Consider the following 14,746-nt stretch of genomic DNA (forward strand, 5'->3'; position numbering starts at 1 on the left):
GAACTTGGAGTGGAGCATGCAGAACCATTGATCACATTCACAGATGAAGAATTTTTGTTTATTATCAAGTCATTTATTATTCACTATGAAATGGGACTTATTTAATGTTGAATATTATCACATGATGTCCCTGCTTATTCATTTGTTTTGATGATATATGCGTTTTTATTGCTATTATTATCATTGCTATTTTTTTGATTGATTATTCACTTGGCACATCTACACATTTCCTCCCAAACTTTGTCATCATAGAGACAACCCAACAAAGACACACGAAGAAAGGCTTGTGAGTAAAACTGTGCACAACTCAAGTCATTGAATACATTTTATACATCATGGTGTTGATTTACTGAAGCTTGGGGCAAATTAATGTCTTGGAGTTTGGTTTATGCTGGCTGATCTACATACTACAACCAATAAATTCACACTATCATATTCATTGGAGGGACATGACACAGAATTCCTTTGTGGTAGAGGTATCCTTTCTTATCCAGCCTTACCCATGTAGCACCCTCCAGGGTGCTAGATTAGATGTACAGAGTAAGCTGTAATGTAGGTAAATTTGGCTTGGCTGAGAGCCAGGCCTAGGTTGAATCTGAGTCAGGGCTGAGTGACTTAGGGAGGCTGGATGACTTAAGCAGCATTTCTGGTCACTCCCCCTGCTTTCTGAAACCTTGGAGAAGCTTCCAGAAGTAGTGGGTGGAGTCTAGGAGAAGCTGCTTGTAGTATTGATGAGAGCCCCAGCCAAACCCCAGGGGCAGGCCACCTCATAAATACTCATGGGTCCTGCCAGCAGGGGCAGTCAGGGGGAAGATGGAGATGGATTGCTAAAGAGGCTGTCAGTGGCCCTTAAGGGCATCCCCTAGTCTGGGGGGGGGGGTCTTCCAGGCTGGAGCTCGGGTGCTGGAGGCACATTCTACAACACATGGAAGAATCCTTCCTGGAGGCACGGGAGCAAGGAGAGGACAGCGGGAGCAGGTCAGCACGTCCTGGAGATCTGAGAAGCCAGGCGGGTGGGCTGATTGTGTGATCACTCTGGGAGGACTGTGGAGAAGTTAGCCAGGAAGGCTAGTGAAAGGGGCAGCTGCAGCTAGGCAGGTTGGCAGTGCCTGAAGAGGTGGTGCTGGGATTAGTAGCCACATGAATGTCTACTGGACACTGAAGTTTGCTACACATCTAAAAGGGGCCTCGGGTTCATGCCTATACCAGGCTGTTCATCTTAATCTGAGTGGTTTTTTTTTTTTGTAAGATCCACAAACAGTGTGCCAGCAGGAGCTTTCAAAGCAAGTGTGCTGGAGGAAGTGAGGAGTGTATATAGAGTGTACATAAGAGAAGTTGTCCCTGAAGTTGTTTAAAGTCAAGTAGGCATCCCATAATTCCCAATCCCTATCCAAGTTCTGATCCCTCAATAAAAAAATAAAAATCAAGCACTGGACTGTTCCCTGACTCTGAAGTGACTGTGAAATTTCAGTGTGCCTGGCTGTACAGGGTGGGAGATCCCAGTTACTTGCGGCTCCTTAGGGGGTGCACTACATCCATATGATTGCAATGCAGCAAATCTATTTTAAGCCTTGAACAGATCTTTCCCAAACACCACACAAAAACATTAATGATATATTTTTCTACGTCTGGGGCCACAGTCAGACTTGGTGTGGGTCAACATATGAGAGATACTTAATTAGTAGGCTTACTCTACACTATAATGTGCACATTTTTTCTGAGTTTTTTGATGATCAGTAAGATGGGACTTCCATGAAAAACATTTTCTGTGTGGCATGGTCTTGGCATGAACATGTGAGGATGTGTCGCCTCATATCTTTTGGCCATTGGATCTCCCGCAGCCCAATATAGCAGCCATACTCAGCATTCACCTACTTCTTCAGTCTCGCACATGAAAAAGAAGACCAACCGCAAGTCCCTCTGCCAGCACGGATGGGTACCTTGTGGCCCCAAGGCCCGTTACCTCCACACCAGACTTATCTAAAATTGAACCGGCACCTGCTATGAGCACTAGTGCAGCTCTCCTCTCCACTTCTACTGCCAAGGGAATGTAAGGATCATGACATGCCACCATTCTCCCAGCCTAGTTACTTGTTTCCTTGACTGCCTCAGTCCCTCGCTCTTACACTGCTCGGCAGCTCTTTTTAGAGGGACAGCAGTCCGCTTCAGGACCCACAGACGCCACATCCGGACCCACCGAGCTCTCAGTTTCCCAAGCCGTGGCATGCCTCAATAGGCCATACACAGATGGCAGTCTCTCCTACATTGACCTCTGAGTACAGAACCAGCTCCCATGCTCTCACAGAGCTTCTCAGCCGAACAGTTCTCAGAAAAGGCCCTTCAGGCTCTCCAAGATACCCACTAGGGAGGATTTTGAATCTCTTGCCTCATGAGTAGAGACTGAGCTGAAAGGGGAACTCTCAGGACTCAAAGAGGAGGTGGCTGACATTACTGCTCGAGTGGTTGCTGTTGAATCAGAGTATACCACCCTCAACCTATCTGTCTCTCATCTGCAATCAACTCAAGCTTATCATGCAGCCCTAATTATTCAGCTCCAGTTACTTATTAATGATCTGGAAAATCGCAATCAGAGAGGCAACATCAGGATTTGTGGCCTCCCTGAGGCTACCACGCCGATTCAATGGTTTGCTTGAAGAAACTGAGCGACCTAGCCTGCCTGCAAAAGCAACCTCTCCTATCCTATTTGACACCCATTGGAACTGCCAGGCTTCTTTAGATCCATGGATATGGAGCCAATAGTTCTCCCAGACTGGTTGGCTTTTGCATTACCAGCATTCCCATCTGACTGGCTCAGTGGAGAGTGCAGCAGGCTCCTCAGGACAATGAGCCCTAGACACTTGTCAAAATGCCCTATGTTTCCCCTCCAGGACTCTAGTCCTTATGACACACCTTTCTTTGGGTTCGCACATCTTTATTCTCAGGATGGCAGGACGTTGCCCTTCAATGCCAATTTCTGGACCTCCGTACTGACTATGAGGGTAGATATTTTTCTTTGAAAGGTAAGATCCAATTGCAAACGTTCACCTTGGCAAATGTGAATATCAATTTTCAATGTTTGAAACGTGCCTGTCTTCTTTGGATTCTTTTGCAGAGGGTACGCTTGTTTTAGGTGGAGATTTTAACCTTGTAACTGACCCACATAAAGATTCTTCGACAGGCTCCTCTGCCCTAACTCAGAGGTTCCCGACTTCGGCTTAAGGAACTTCTCCATTCCTAACAACTGGTTGATATTCGGCATTTTCTCCACCCACAAAAAAAAGATTATACCATACCTTCTTTTCGTTGACTCAGGAATCCTATTCTAGGATAGACCTCCTTTTGGTTTTTCACTCTATAATTCCAAAGGTCTTGAGGGCCTACAAATGGGTAGCTTTCAAATCATGCTCCGATTTCCTTGGAGATAGCTTTGCAACACCCGATGCCCAGATCTGCCACATGGCAACTGAATAAAACCCTCTTACAGGATCCTGAATTTAAGGCAGATGTTTTGAGGGAGTTGAACCTATTATTTGAAACCAACAAAGATTCGGTATCTAGCCCTCTTTGCCTCATTTTAGCACACAAGTGCTACATCAGAAGAGTGCTTATTAAACATGGCCACAGAGCTAAATAGGAAGGGGCAAAAACTTTATCCAGTTTACTATCCAAACTACACAACCTTTATAAAAACCAAAAAACTGGACCTGACCCTCTACTGGAAGTGGAGATTTCTCATATATGAGAACAGATCAGAGAACACTCCCTATGCCAAGCCAAAAATAAGTTTATGAAAGCTTGTAGATCTTTTTATGAATTTGGCGACAAGTATAGCAGGTCCCTGGCTAACGCAATATGTGCCAAATGCAACTTTTCATACATACCATACTTGTCCGCACCTTTGGGCTCCAAAAACATTTTTCCTTGGAGATGGCCAAGGCCTTTTGCAAGTTCTATGCGTTACTCTACAATCTACACCCCACATCCCCTGCAACCAGTGCCGTAGATAAGTCTACAGCAAATGCGGACTACCTTAGAGCCACAAGATTGCCCTCTCTTACTGAAGAGGAAATTGAGACACTCTACCAACCTATCTCTCTAGAAGAATTTGCGGGAGCACTAGCCGATTCCCTGACTGGGAAAACCCCTGGGCCTGACGGCTTTACAGTTCTTTACTGTATTATAAAGTCTTTCATGAACAACTAGCAGCCCATTTCACAAATGATTTTAATGCCTTATTAAATGGCTATACTGTGCCTCAGGATCTCCTACATGAAAGCGATTCTGTTATTCCTAACCCAAGAAAATACCTGTTCCTCTGTACCAGTTACAGGCCAGCTATATCTTTTGCGCAAAAACATACATCTTGGTCTAAATTGATGAACAAATTAGATTTTTTTACATTTTTTTATTTTATTTTTTATGTTTATTGGACATGTTTTATAGCTGAAAAAAATATTGTTTTTTTTTGGGGGGGGAAATAAATTACATACATTTTATTTGGGAACAGTGTCGCATAACTGCGAAATTGTCAGTTAACCACTTGCCGACCGCTCACGTTGCTGCTACTGCAGCAGAGCGGCTTGGCTGGGTCTGGCAAAGTAGACCTACGTTGCCAGATACCTCCCTCTCTCGGCAGCGTGCTTTAGACACAGCGGGAGTCGGGCCAGGGGAGGAGAGTTGGTGATCACTGCTGCTCTTCCCTGATCATCGGGGAAAGACTGAGGAAATCCGCCGCTTGTGTAAACAAAGCGGGCAGATCTCCTCTGTGACAGGCAGGGACAGATCACAGGATTCAGCATAGCTGAACCTGGGATCTGTGTCTGTGTCACACAACCCCCTCCCCCCACTCACGTCAGTAAGCATGAGGCACACATTTAACCCCTTGATCACCAACAGTGTTAACCCCTTCCCTGCCAGTGTCATTATTACAGTAACAGTGCATATTTATAGCACTGATTACTGTAGTAATGTCACTGGTACCCCCAAAAGTGTCAAAAATGTCAGTTAGGGGTCCGATCTGTCGGCCGCAATGTTGCAAAAAAAAAAAAAATCGCAGATCGCCGCCATTACTAGTAAAAAAAAAATAAACAATAAAAATTACAAACCTTTCCCGTAGTTAGTAAACGCGATAACTTTTGCGCAAACCAAAAATACGCTTATTGCGATTTTTTTTTTTTTTTTACCAAAAACATGTAGCAGAAAACAAATTGGCCTAAAATGTTAAAAAATTTTAATTTGTAATTTTTTTTTTTTAACAGAAAAGTTTTATTGATAAAAAACAGCAAAATATCAAACACAACCATCAAGGTACATTAGTCAAATACAAAGGCTACCAGACAGTAATAGCCTATAGCAGTGATGGTGAACCTTGGCACCCATGATGTTTTGGAACTACATTTCCCATAATGCTCAACTACACTGCAGAATGCATGAGCATCATGGGAAATGTAGTTCCGAAACATCTGGAGTGCCAAGGTTCGCCATCCCTGGCCTATAGCATGTGCACAAATACAAATATAGAGTACAAACAGCATGTACTAGCATATGATATTAGTGAGGACCAACAGACACAAATGAACCCAGCATGAACCACAGCCCAAAGCCAACGAAGCCCGGGGCTTCTCAGGGAGGAGTGGGTGTCGGGGCAGAGGACCAAGGCCAGAGGGCGACACTGCCGAGTCACCCCCCCCCCAATCCTCCATGGGGAAGAAGAACCCATACATTGCCCAGGAACATAAAGGAGTAGAGTTTCATCCCCGCCACCAAGATATGTCCCAGGGAGCTAGAGCTGCAGGGACCTAGCCCCAAGCCACGGATCAAATATTTTCCAAAACTTCTTTGGGCATTGACGTCCCATATATGTCAATTTATATAACGGGAGGGCTGAGTCCACCAATGCCCGCCATTGGGCGACCGTTGGAGGAGCCGACCCCCGCCCCAGCTCCGTAACAGAGCCTTCCTAGCATAGAAAGACAGATAGAACAGTAACAATTTAAAATATTTGGCCTGCGTCACCAAACCACCCATGCCCAAAAGAAGTACCCTAGGGTCAAGTGGCACTTGTACGGCCGTCACAGCACTTATTTCAGTCACCGCCGTCCTCCAGTACTCCAATCGCCTGCTGACACTTAGGACACAGCTCAGAGCGTGAAGGGTAGATCCTAGCCAAGCACTGGGTGGTGTAATACGCTCTATGCAGAAATTTTAGTTGGATGAACCTGACCCTGGCCGAGATCATGGTGGGCAGGTATTGCTGAATCGCTGGACCCCAGTCATCCTCAATAATTTGTACATTTTTTTTGGGGGGGGGGGGGGATGTTATATATCAGAATGTGAAAAATTTAATTTTTTTCGCAAAATTTTCACTCTTTTTTTATTAATATTGCAAAAAAAATCGCGCAGTGCCAAGTTGAAAAAAGTGGCCTGGACGTTAAGCAGGAAAATCCTCCGGTCTTAAAGTGGTTAAAGTAAAAAATAAAAATGGCCTGTCATGAAGGGGGGTAATTCTTCCGGAGGTAAGGTGGTTAATAAACAACCCTTGTTGTGTTTTTTTTCACTTTTACCACTTTTTTGGGGAATGAGTAGGGGTACTATGTACTCCATACTCATTCACCAAGGGGGGGGGGCAGGATCTGGGGGCCCCATTCTTAAAGGGTGCTTCCACATTTCAATAATCCCCCTGCCCACAAATCCCCCACAATCACTGGCCACGGTTGTTGGGAAGAGGCCCCTGTCCTCATCAACATGGGGACGAGGTGCTTTGGGGGGCCCTGCCCAAAATCACCTCCCAAATTATAAGGGCATGTGGCCTGGTATGGTTCAGGAAGTGGAGGCTAGCTCCCCCCCCCTTTTCCTGACCTGCCGGGCCACATGCTTAGATATGGGTCTGGTATGGATTGTGGGTTGACCCCATGTTGTTTTTTTTTAAATGCCGGTGTAACGTGAGAATTACCTACCCCGTGAGAAAAACCTACCCTCGTCATTTCCGGCCAGGAACAGCTGAGCAGCGCAGCAGTGCGCATGCTCACAGACCCGGATACCTATAGGAACAGATGAGGAGCTGTGTAGTGCGCATGCGCACTAGCATGAATTGATGAGGGTGTCCGTGAAAAAAACCTACCCACGCGGCGGGTACATTAAAACAGCTGGGCTACAATACGAGTAATCTCCGCTCCTGACCCTGTGACTTCCCTCATCTTGGCTAGTAAATATAAAAGCGGCTGGCGGGTCAGTGAATTATGTTTTCATACACCCGCCGCCGCTTTTATATTTACTTGCCGAGATTAGGGAAGTCACAGGGACAGGAGCGGAGATGACTCATATTGTAGCCCAGCTGTTTTAATGTACCCGCCGCGTTACACACACTGAGGGTGAACCGGAAGTGACGAGGGTAGGTTTTTCTCACGGGTAGGTAATTCTCACGGAACACCGGCAATTCTTGTGTTTACATTCAGCTGTCGGCGGGGAACACTGCTGACAGCTGCTGACTCATGGGTTGTTAATGTGATTGTAAACCTTCACCTTGTAACACAACCTATTCAGTTTAAAATAGAAATAAAAGGAAAATTATTTTTGTATAGATATAAAAATTCCTTTTTTTTCCTTATTGTATTGTATATTGACAGCGGGAAGACTCCTTTGCTGTCAGAACACACAGATCAGCGCTGCAGTCTATTGTCTGCACTGATGATCGGATTGTATTTATATGAAAGGGCGGATGAACAGAAGTTGATTGGTAGATCGCCTTCTGTTCAACCACAGTGGCCACACATAGATTGAAATTGAGCCGGTCCCTGCTTAACTGACCACATTTCGTTCCATGTGTGGCCAACTTAAGTTCCAGAAGGTGGAAGTCGCTGCAAAATATATCCCATGGGCATCTTCAGGAGTACAGGGGGTGATGAGCGATGAAGATCCACGAAATTCACAATGAATGACTTTGGCCAACTCGCCGTCAAAAAAACCACTGACACATCTGGAGACTCGCTGAAAATAACAGCAAAGTGTATAAAAAGGGGCAATGGGCAGGGTATTAAGGGTAATGTCACTGAAAATTATGGACATGACCACATTTGGTCAGAGACATCACAGGGGGATCCCAGGTGATGTAATTGATCAACTATATAAATGTCCGTATTTGGTTTTGCTCTTTGTATATATTCAGCTAAGGGGCTGGGAACTGTCATTTATGGTGAGCAGTGATTTGGAGGGGAAGATGAAGCACAAATAAAAAAAAAAAAAAGATACAAAACCACAATGGACCGTCAACTGGTCACAATTTCAAACAAGTAATTAACAGATACAACAGAGAGAGATACGTAAATAGTAATAGTCCCTGGGTTCTGTGTAGAGAGCCGATGTTGAAGTCCCTCACATTTATTTATTACCTCCCTGGCGGTCTGATTATTTCCAGATTTCTGTGCTAAAAGTGGTACAGTACATTGTTTTGCATGGAAATCTGTTTTTATATTTTAACCACTTCCATACCGCACCATAATAAAATGACGGCGGCAGGAAGTGTTTGTCGATCCGGGCGGACGTCATATGACGTCCGCCCGCTCTCACCGCTACACTACGCGGCGATCAGGGACGAGGCTCGTCCCTCGAACATAGCCCATCCCTGATCTAGGTAAACAGCCAATGAAATTGGCTTTTTACCACGTGACCGGCTATCAATCACAGCCGGTCACAGAATGTCAACAGAGAACACGGTAACTAGCTGTCACTGTGTTCTCCTCCTCACACGCTGATCATGTGTGAGGAGGAGATTGTGGTAACAGCTAGTTAACGATCACAGTGCACCCCAAAACACACTGATTGCCCCCCCAATAAAGAGGACCTGTCACTAGCCCATCAAAGTACCTGTCACTAGCCCATCAAAGTACCCGAGTACCTGTCACCAGCCCATCAGGTACTCTGATGACAGGTACTCGGGTACTCTGATGGGCTGGTGACAGGTACTCGGGTACTCTGATGGGCTGGTGACAGGTATTCGGGTACACTGATGACAGGTACTCGGGTACTCTGATGACAGGTACTCAGGTACTTTGAGAACCTGTCATCGGAGTACCCGAGTACCTGTCATTAGCCCATCAGGTACTCTGATGACAGGTACTCGGGTACTCTGATGGGCTGGTGACAGGTACTCAGATGACAGGTACTTGGGTACTCTGATGACAGGTACTCGGGTTCTCTGATGACAGCTACTCGGGTACTCTGATGGGCTGGTGACAGGTGCTCGGGTACTCCGATGACAGGTTCTCGGGTACTTTGAGTACCTGTCATCGGAGTACCCGAGTACCTGTTATCAGAGTACCCGAGTACCTGTCATCAGAGTACCCGAGTACCTGTCATCAGAGTACCCGAGTACCTGTCATCAGAGTACCCGATTACCTGTCGTCAGAGTACCCGATTACCTGTCGTCAGAGTACCCGGTTACGTGTCGTCAGAGTACCCGATTACCTGTCATCAGAGTACCCGATTACCGGTCATCAGAGTACCTGAGTACCTGTCATCAGAGTACCCGAGTACCTGTCTCCAGCCCAGAGTGCCCGAGTACCTATCTGCACCCCATCAGATTACCCGAGTACCTGTCTATAGCCCATCAGAATACCCAAGTACCTCTCTGAAGCTCATCAGAGTACCCAAGTCCTTTTCTGAAGCCGATCAGTGTACCTGAGTACCTGTCTGCAGCCCATCAGAGTACCTGAGTACCTATCTGCAGCCCATGCCTCCTAGATTATGTGTTGGGGTGTTTGATTTCCAAAATGGAGTCATTTTGTGGGTAATTCGATTGTCCTGGTGTTCCAGGGCCTTCAAAAGTGTGATAGGTTGTAATGAAATTAGCGGATTACACTGTATCATCCCATTTCACCACAGGATTGCACCTGGTGACTTTTCCAGTGCCCTGTCTGTGCTTTTCCAGTTCTTTGTGCCTGGAAAATTGAGAATGACCATGAGACCATGAGACCAAGTGACGACAGCGACGATTCTGATGTCTCTTTCTGGCACATCGCTCCGTTGGAAATTCTGAAGAATCATTTGATATACTTCCCAAATTCCACAAGCTATGTGCCAGAAAGAGACATCAGAATCGTCGTTATCGTCACTTTCCATACCTGATGACGAATTTTCCCACAAATTACTATCGCTCAGTTCTTCAAGTAACTCCGTTTCGCTGACGCTGTTTTCCAGTTAGTCTAAAAGTGCTTTTGCACAAAAAAAAATGCTTTTTCGACGCCATGGTCGTTCTCTATTTTTCAGGCACAAAGGGCACTGAAAAACTGACAGGCGGACCTGATCAGACAGCCCGTGTGAAAGGGGCCTTCGGCTGTGGCATGGCGATGAGGAAAAAAAAAAAATATATATATATATATATATATATATATATATATAATTTTTTTAATAATAATAATAATAATTGGGAAAAAAAGAAATATTTTTTTTAATTTTTTTTAATAATTAAAGAAAAAGAAAAAATATTTTTTTTTTACATTTAAAAAATACATTAAAAAATACATTAAATTAATAATAATAACCACACTCCCTGTCAAAGGTAACTAACTGGACAGGGAGATGGTAATGCATTGAGAACAAACAGGCAATGGAAACAGTCATTACAACAGTCATTACTCCCGGCCACCACAAGAGGGCACCAGTTCCCCATTGGAAGCCTCTCTCATCTCAAGTAGGCCGAAAAGCCAGGGCCTCAATTTTCGGACGGCACAGAAGTCCGTGCAAAAATGACAGGACACCTTCTGCAGGGCACCCCAGGCGCCAGGTCGCTAATTCTAGTCGCAAATGCGACCTGGCGCCCGGGGTTTGTCGAGCCCTGATATAAGGCCCTTATTAAGGATACGGGTCTGGTACCAATTCTGCAGGGGGGGGGCACATGCTTTTTATTTACATAAAGAAAGTAATTGGTTGCTATGGTACCCTAAAACAACAATGACCATGTGGCCACCGGTCACCAATATGTGGGTGACCATATTGCACAGTGTCCTGGGTTGTTAGGATGCAGGCCTCATATTTTTATTGTTTTTGTTGGGTCCTGCTTATAATCCATATCAGACCCTCATTTAGGATAAGTATCTGGTATAAAGGGAATTCTTTTGGTTTACAAACATAGAGAAGCTGGCCAGGAAATGTCATTTAGCAGCCAGCAATTACCTTTTTTTTTTAAATGTCACTTTTGCTCATTTACACTGTATGTGTGCCACTTCACTGGCAGATTTAAGGCATCTTCCCAACAAATAATTTAAAGGAATTGTACATTTTTAATATTCCACTTTAAACATTAATAAAATAACTGGATTCAGATTAACATTGAGAGCTTAGGAGTACGTTTAGTGAACCTCTCGTAAACTGAACCCAGGTACGATCAGCTCATCCCTACATCACTCTGTGAGATCTCTGGTGTCTAACAAGTTGGCATTTCTGTGTAAAACATTTCCCACACTCAGGGCAGGAATATGGCTTCTCCCCCCGTGTGCAATCTCTGATGTCTAACAAGGGTTGATTTCTGTGTAAAACATTTCTTGCACTCAGGGCAAGAATATGGCTTCTCTCCAGTGTGAGATCTCTGATGTGTAACAAGGTCTAATTTCTGTAAAAAACATTTCCCACACTCAGGGCAGGAATACGGCTTCTCCCCCGTGTGCAATCTCTGATGTGCAACAAGGGTGGATTTCCATGTAAAACATTTCTTGCACTCAGGGCAAGAATACGGCTTCTCTCCCGTGTGAGATTTCTGATGTGCAACAAGGATTGATTTGTGTGTAAAACATTTCTTGCACTCAGGGCAAGAATATGGCTTCTCTCCCGTGTGAGACCTCTGATGTGTAACAAGGTCTGATTTCTGTAAAAAACATTTCCCACACTCAGGGCAGGAATACGGCTTCTCCCCCGTGTGCAATCTCTGATGTGCAACAAGGGTGGATTTCCATGTAAAACATTTCTTGCACTCAGGGCAAGAATACGGCTTCTCTCCCGTGTGAGATCTCAGATGTCTAACAAGGTCTGATTTCTTTAAAAAACATTTCCCACACTCAGGGCAGGAATACAGCTTCTCCCCCGTGTGCAATCTCTGATGTGCAACAAGGATTGATTTGTGTGTAAAACATTTCTTGCACTCAGGGCAAGAATATGTCTTCTCTCCCGTGTGAGATCTCTGATGTCTAACAAGGTCTGATTTCTGTAAAAAACATTTCCCACACTCAGGACATAAATATTGCTTCTCTCCTGTGTGAGATCTCTGATGTATAACAAGGTGATGTTTCCGGGAAAAACATTTCCTGCACTCAGAGCAAGAATATGGCTTCTCTCCCGTGTGAGATCTCTGATGTATTACAAGGTTTTTTTTCCAGGGAAAACATTTCTTGCACTCAGGGCAAGAATATGGTTTCTCCCTTGTGTGTGACCTCTGATGTATAACAAGTTGTGGTTTCCGTGAAAAACATTTCCCGCACTCAGGGCAGGAATACAGATTTTCCCCCATGTGAGATCTATGATGTCCATTGAGTTTTGATTTTGTTGTAAAACACTCCACGCACTCAGAACAGGAATTAGGTTTCTTCCCCGTGTAAGTTCTGCGATGTATGACAAGTTCTGATTTATGAAGAAAACATTTCCCACACTCTGCACAGGAATGAATCTTCTCACCCGTGTGAGATCTCCGATGTACAGTTATACTTAATTCAGAGCTAAAGCTTTCCCCACATTCAGGACAGGAACATTTCTCCTCCCCCTGACTTCCTACATCATCCCTCACAGTATGAGGTTGCTCAGAGTCAGAGGGATTTGATGGTCTATCCACACTGTGAGGTCCACCATCCATAGCTGAGCTCATTGTCTTTTCTCCTGCACAATCTCTAGTGATGTCCTCATCTTTCATTTTACAACCTGGAGATAAAGTGAGTCGATCCTTTGAGGGTTTCTCAATAATGTGCCCTGGAAAAATATAAAAACATGATCAATGGATAAAAGAGGGTTACTTCAATTAAATCAAGATTCCATCTGGATCAGGTAGGATTGAGCGAGCAGATGTTCTCTGTGAATGTTCCAACCAGCTGAGACTTCCCCTCTCCAGTAAAAGGACCTTTTGTCCTCCTCCCAGATCACTTCTACATTTACACAGCCTTGTCAGAAGAGCAGGAACCATTGGGGACTGGGAGGTGCATGATCTTCACAACCACAAGCCTAGGCACTGGGTCATGGGAATCCTGATAAACAAGAGGTTCAAAGTTCAGACTTGTAGAACCCTTAGCATAAAACAAGTGACCATAGGCCTAGGTTTCTGGTGATATGCAGCACTGGAGGGATCATGAAGCAGTACTTACTTCAGTAAGTTAAGTGTTTTATTTTTTGTGATACTACTTATGTGTCATCCCAACAAGACTATAAAATACGATTTTTGTAAGATTTTACCCTAAAATCTTTTTCTCTGATGTCCATTAACAGACGCATCCTCATCTTCATGAGCTGTATGGTTATGCTGCCACCTGCAGGAGTAGTCTAGGCAGTACGTTAGTACAAAGTTTTAACATATACACGCCCATGGGGCTGTCCCTCCAGACATAACCCTCACAGACACAGCCCAGTACATCAGTTTAGTTGCAAGCAGTGAAGACAAAAAACCATCCCTAATTCAGAGGGGCGGGTGCTGCGTCTGTCAATGGACATCAGAGAAAAAAATGTTACGGTAAGATCTTACAAAACTCTTATTTTCTCTATCGTCCATTGACAGACGCAGCCTCATCTTCATGAGCTGTGTGGGACGTCCCAAAGCAGTACAGGCATGAGGGGTGGGAAAAATGCAACCAGAAAGTAGCGTAAACGTCAAAGGCTAAACCTAGCCAACCAGGTAACATGAAGCTCAACCAAAACAACAGGAGCTCACCCCTAAGAGAATAAGAAAAAAACATTCTCTATGAAACAGCAGCCTGCAAAACCTTGCGGCAAAGAGGCATTCGAAGAAGCCAACAAATCCACCTTATAAAATTTGATAAAGGTGTGCACAGATGACCAAGTCGCTGCCTTACAAACTTGTATGACCGAGGCCTGATGGTGAAAAGCCCAAGAGGCACTAAGCGCTCTAGTAGAATGAGCCTTCCCAGGGAAAGGAGGAACCTGACCCTTGAGTGAATAAGCCCAGGGCCGGACTGGGAATACAATTCAGCCCTGGAAATAATTTCATACCAGCCCCATAGCATTATTATACCAGCCCAACAGCATAACGCCATTATTTTCTTGTTCATAATAGGGAAAACCATGCATTTTAAAGCACATTTGAAGAGTGTATTATGTATAGATAAGACAGACATGAAAGCACATAGGGCTTTATAAATATAAGAGCAAACTTCTTTCCAGCTCCCTCTCAGAGACTGCAGACATGATAAAAGACAAGAGATGGTCAGAGGCTACAGACATGTTACAGGAGCTCGGTAGAGGCTGCGGACATGGTACAGGAGCTTGTCAGAGGCTACAGACATGTTACAGGAGCTGGTCAGAGGCTGCGGACACAGTACAGGAGATGTAAGAGACCACGGACAGGATACAGGAGATGGTCAGAGGTTGCAGACATGGTACAGGAGATGATCAGAGGTTGTGGACATGGTACAGGAGATGATCAGAGGTTGCAGACATGGTACAGGAGATGTCATGGGCTGCGGACATGGTACAGGAGATGTCATGGGCTGCAGACATGGTACAGGAGATGTCATGGGCTGCTGACATGTAACAGGAGATG

At 44.8% G+C, this 14,746-nt stretch overlaps 1 protein-coding gene across 1 annotated transcript in view; it reads right to left on the bottom strand.

Annotated features, from left to right (window-relative positions):
• Window positions 1-14,746, bottom strand: part of LOC309550292 (uncharacterized protein) — a 979,642-nt gene that overhangs the window by 373,033 nt on the left and 591,863 nt on the right. The window contains 2 exon segments of the mRNA XM_082250695.1: window positions 11,396-11,484; window positions 11,486-12,634. Coding sequence (XP_082106821.1) covers window positions 11,396-11,484; window positions 11,486-12,634 — 1,238 coding nt within the window.

This window comes from Pelophylax lessonae (genome assembly GCF_965119305.1).
Source record: "Pelophylax lessonae genome assembly, chromosome: 3".
Lineage (NCBI taxonomy): Eukaryota > Metazoa > Chordata > Amphibia > Anura > Ranidae > Pelophylax > Pelophylax lessonae.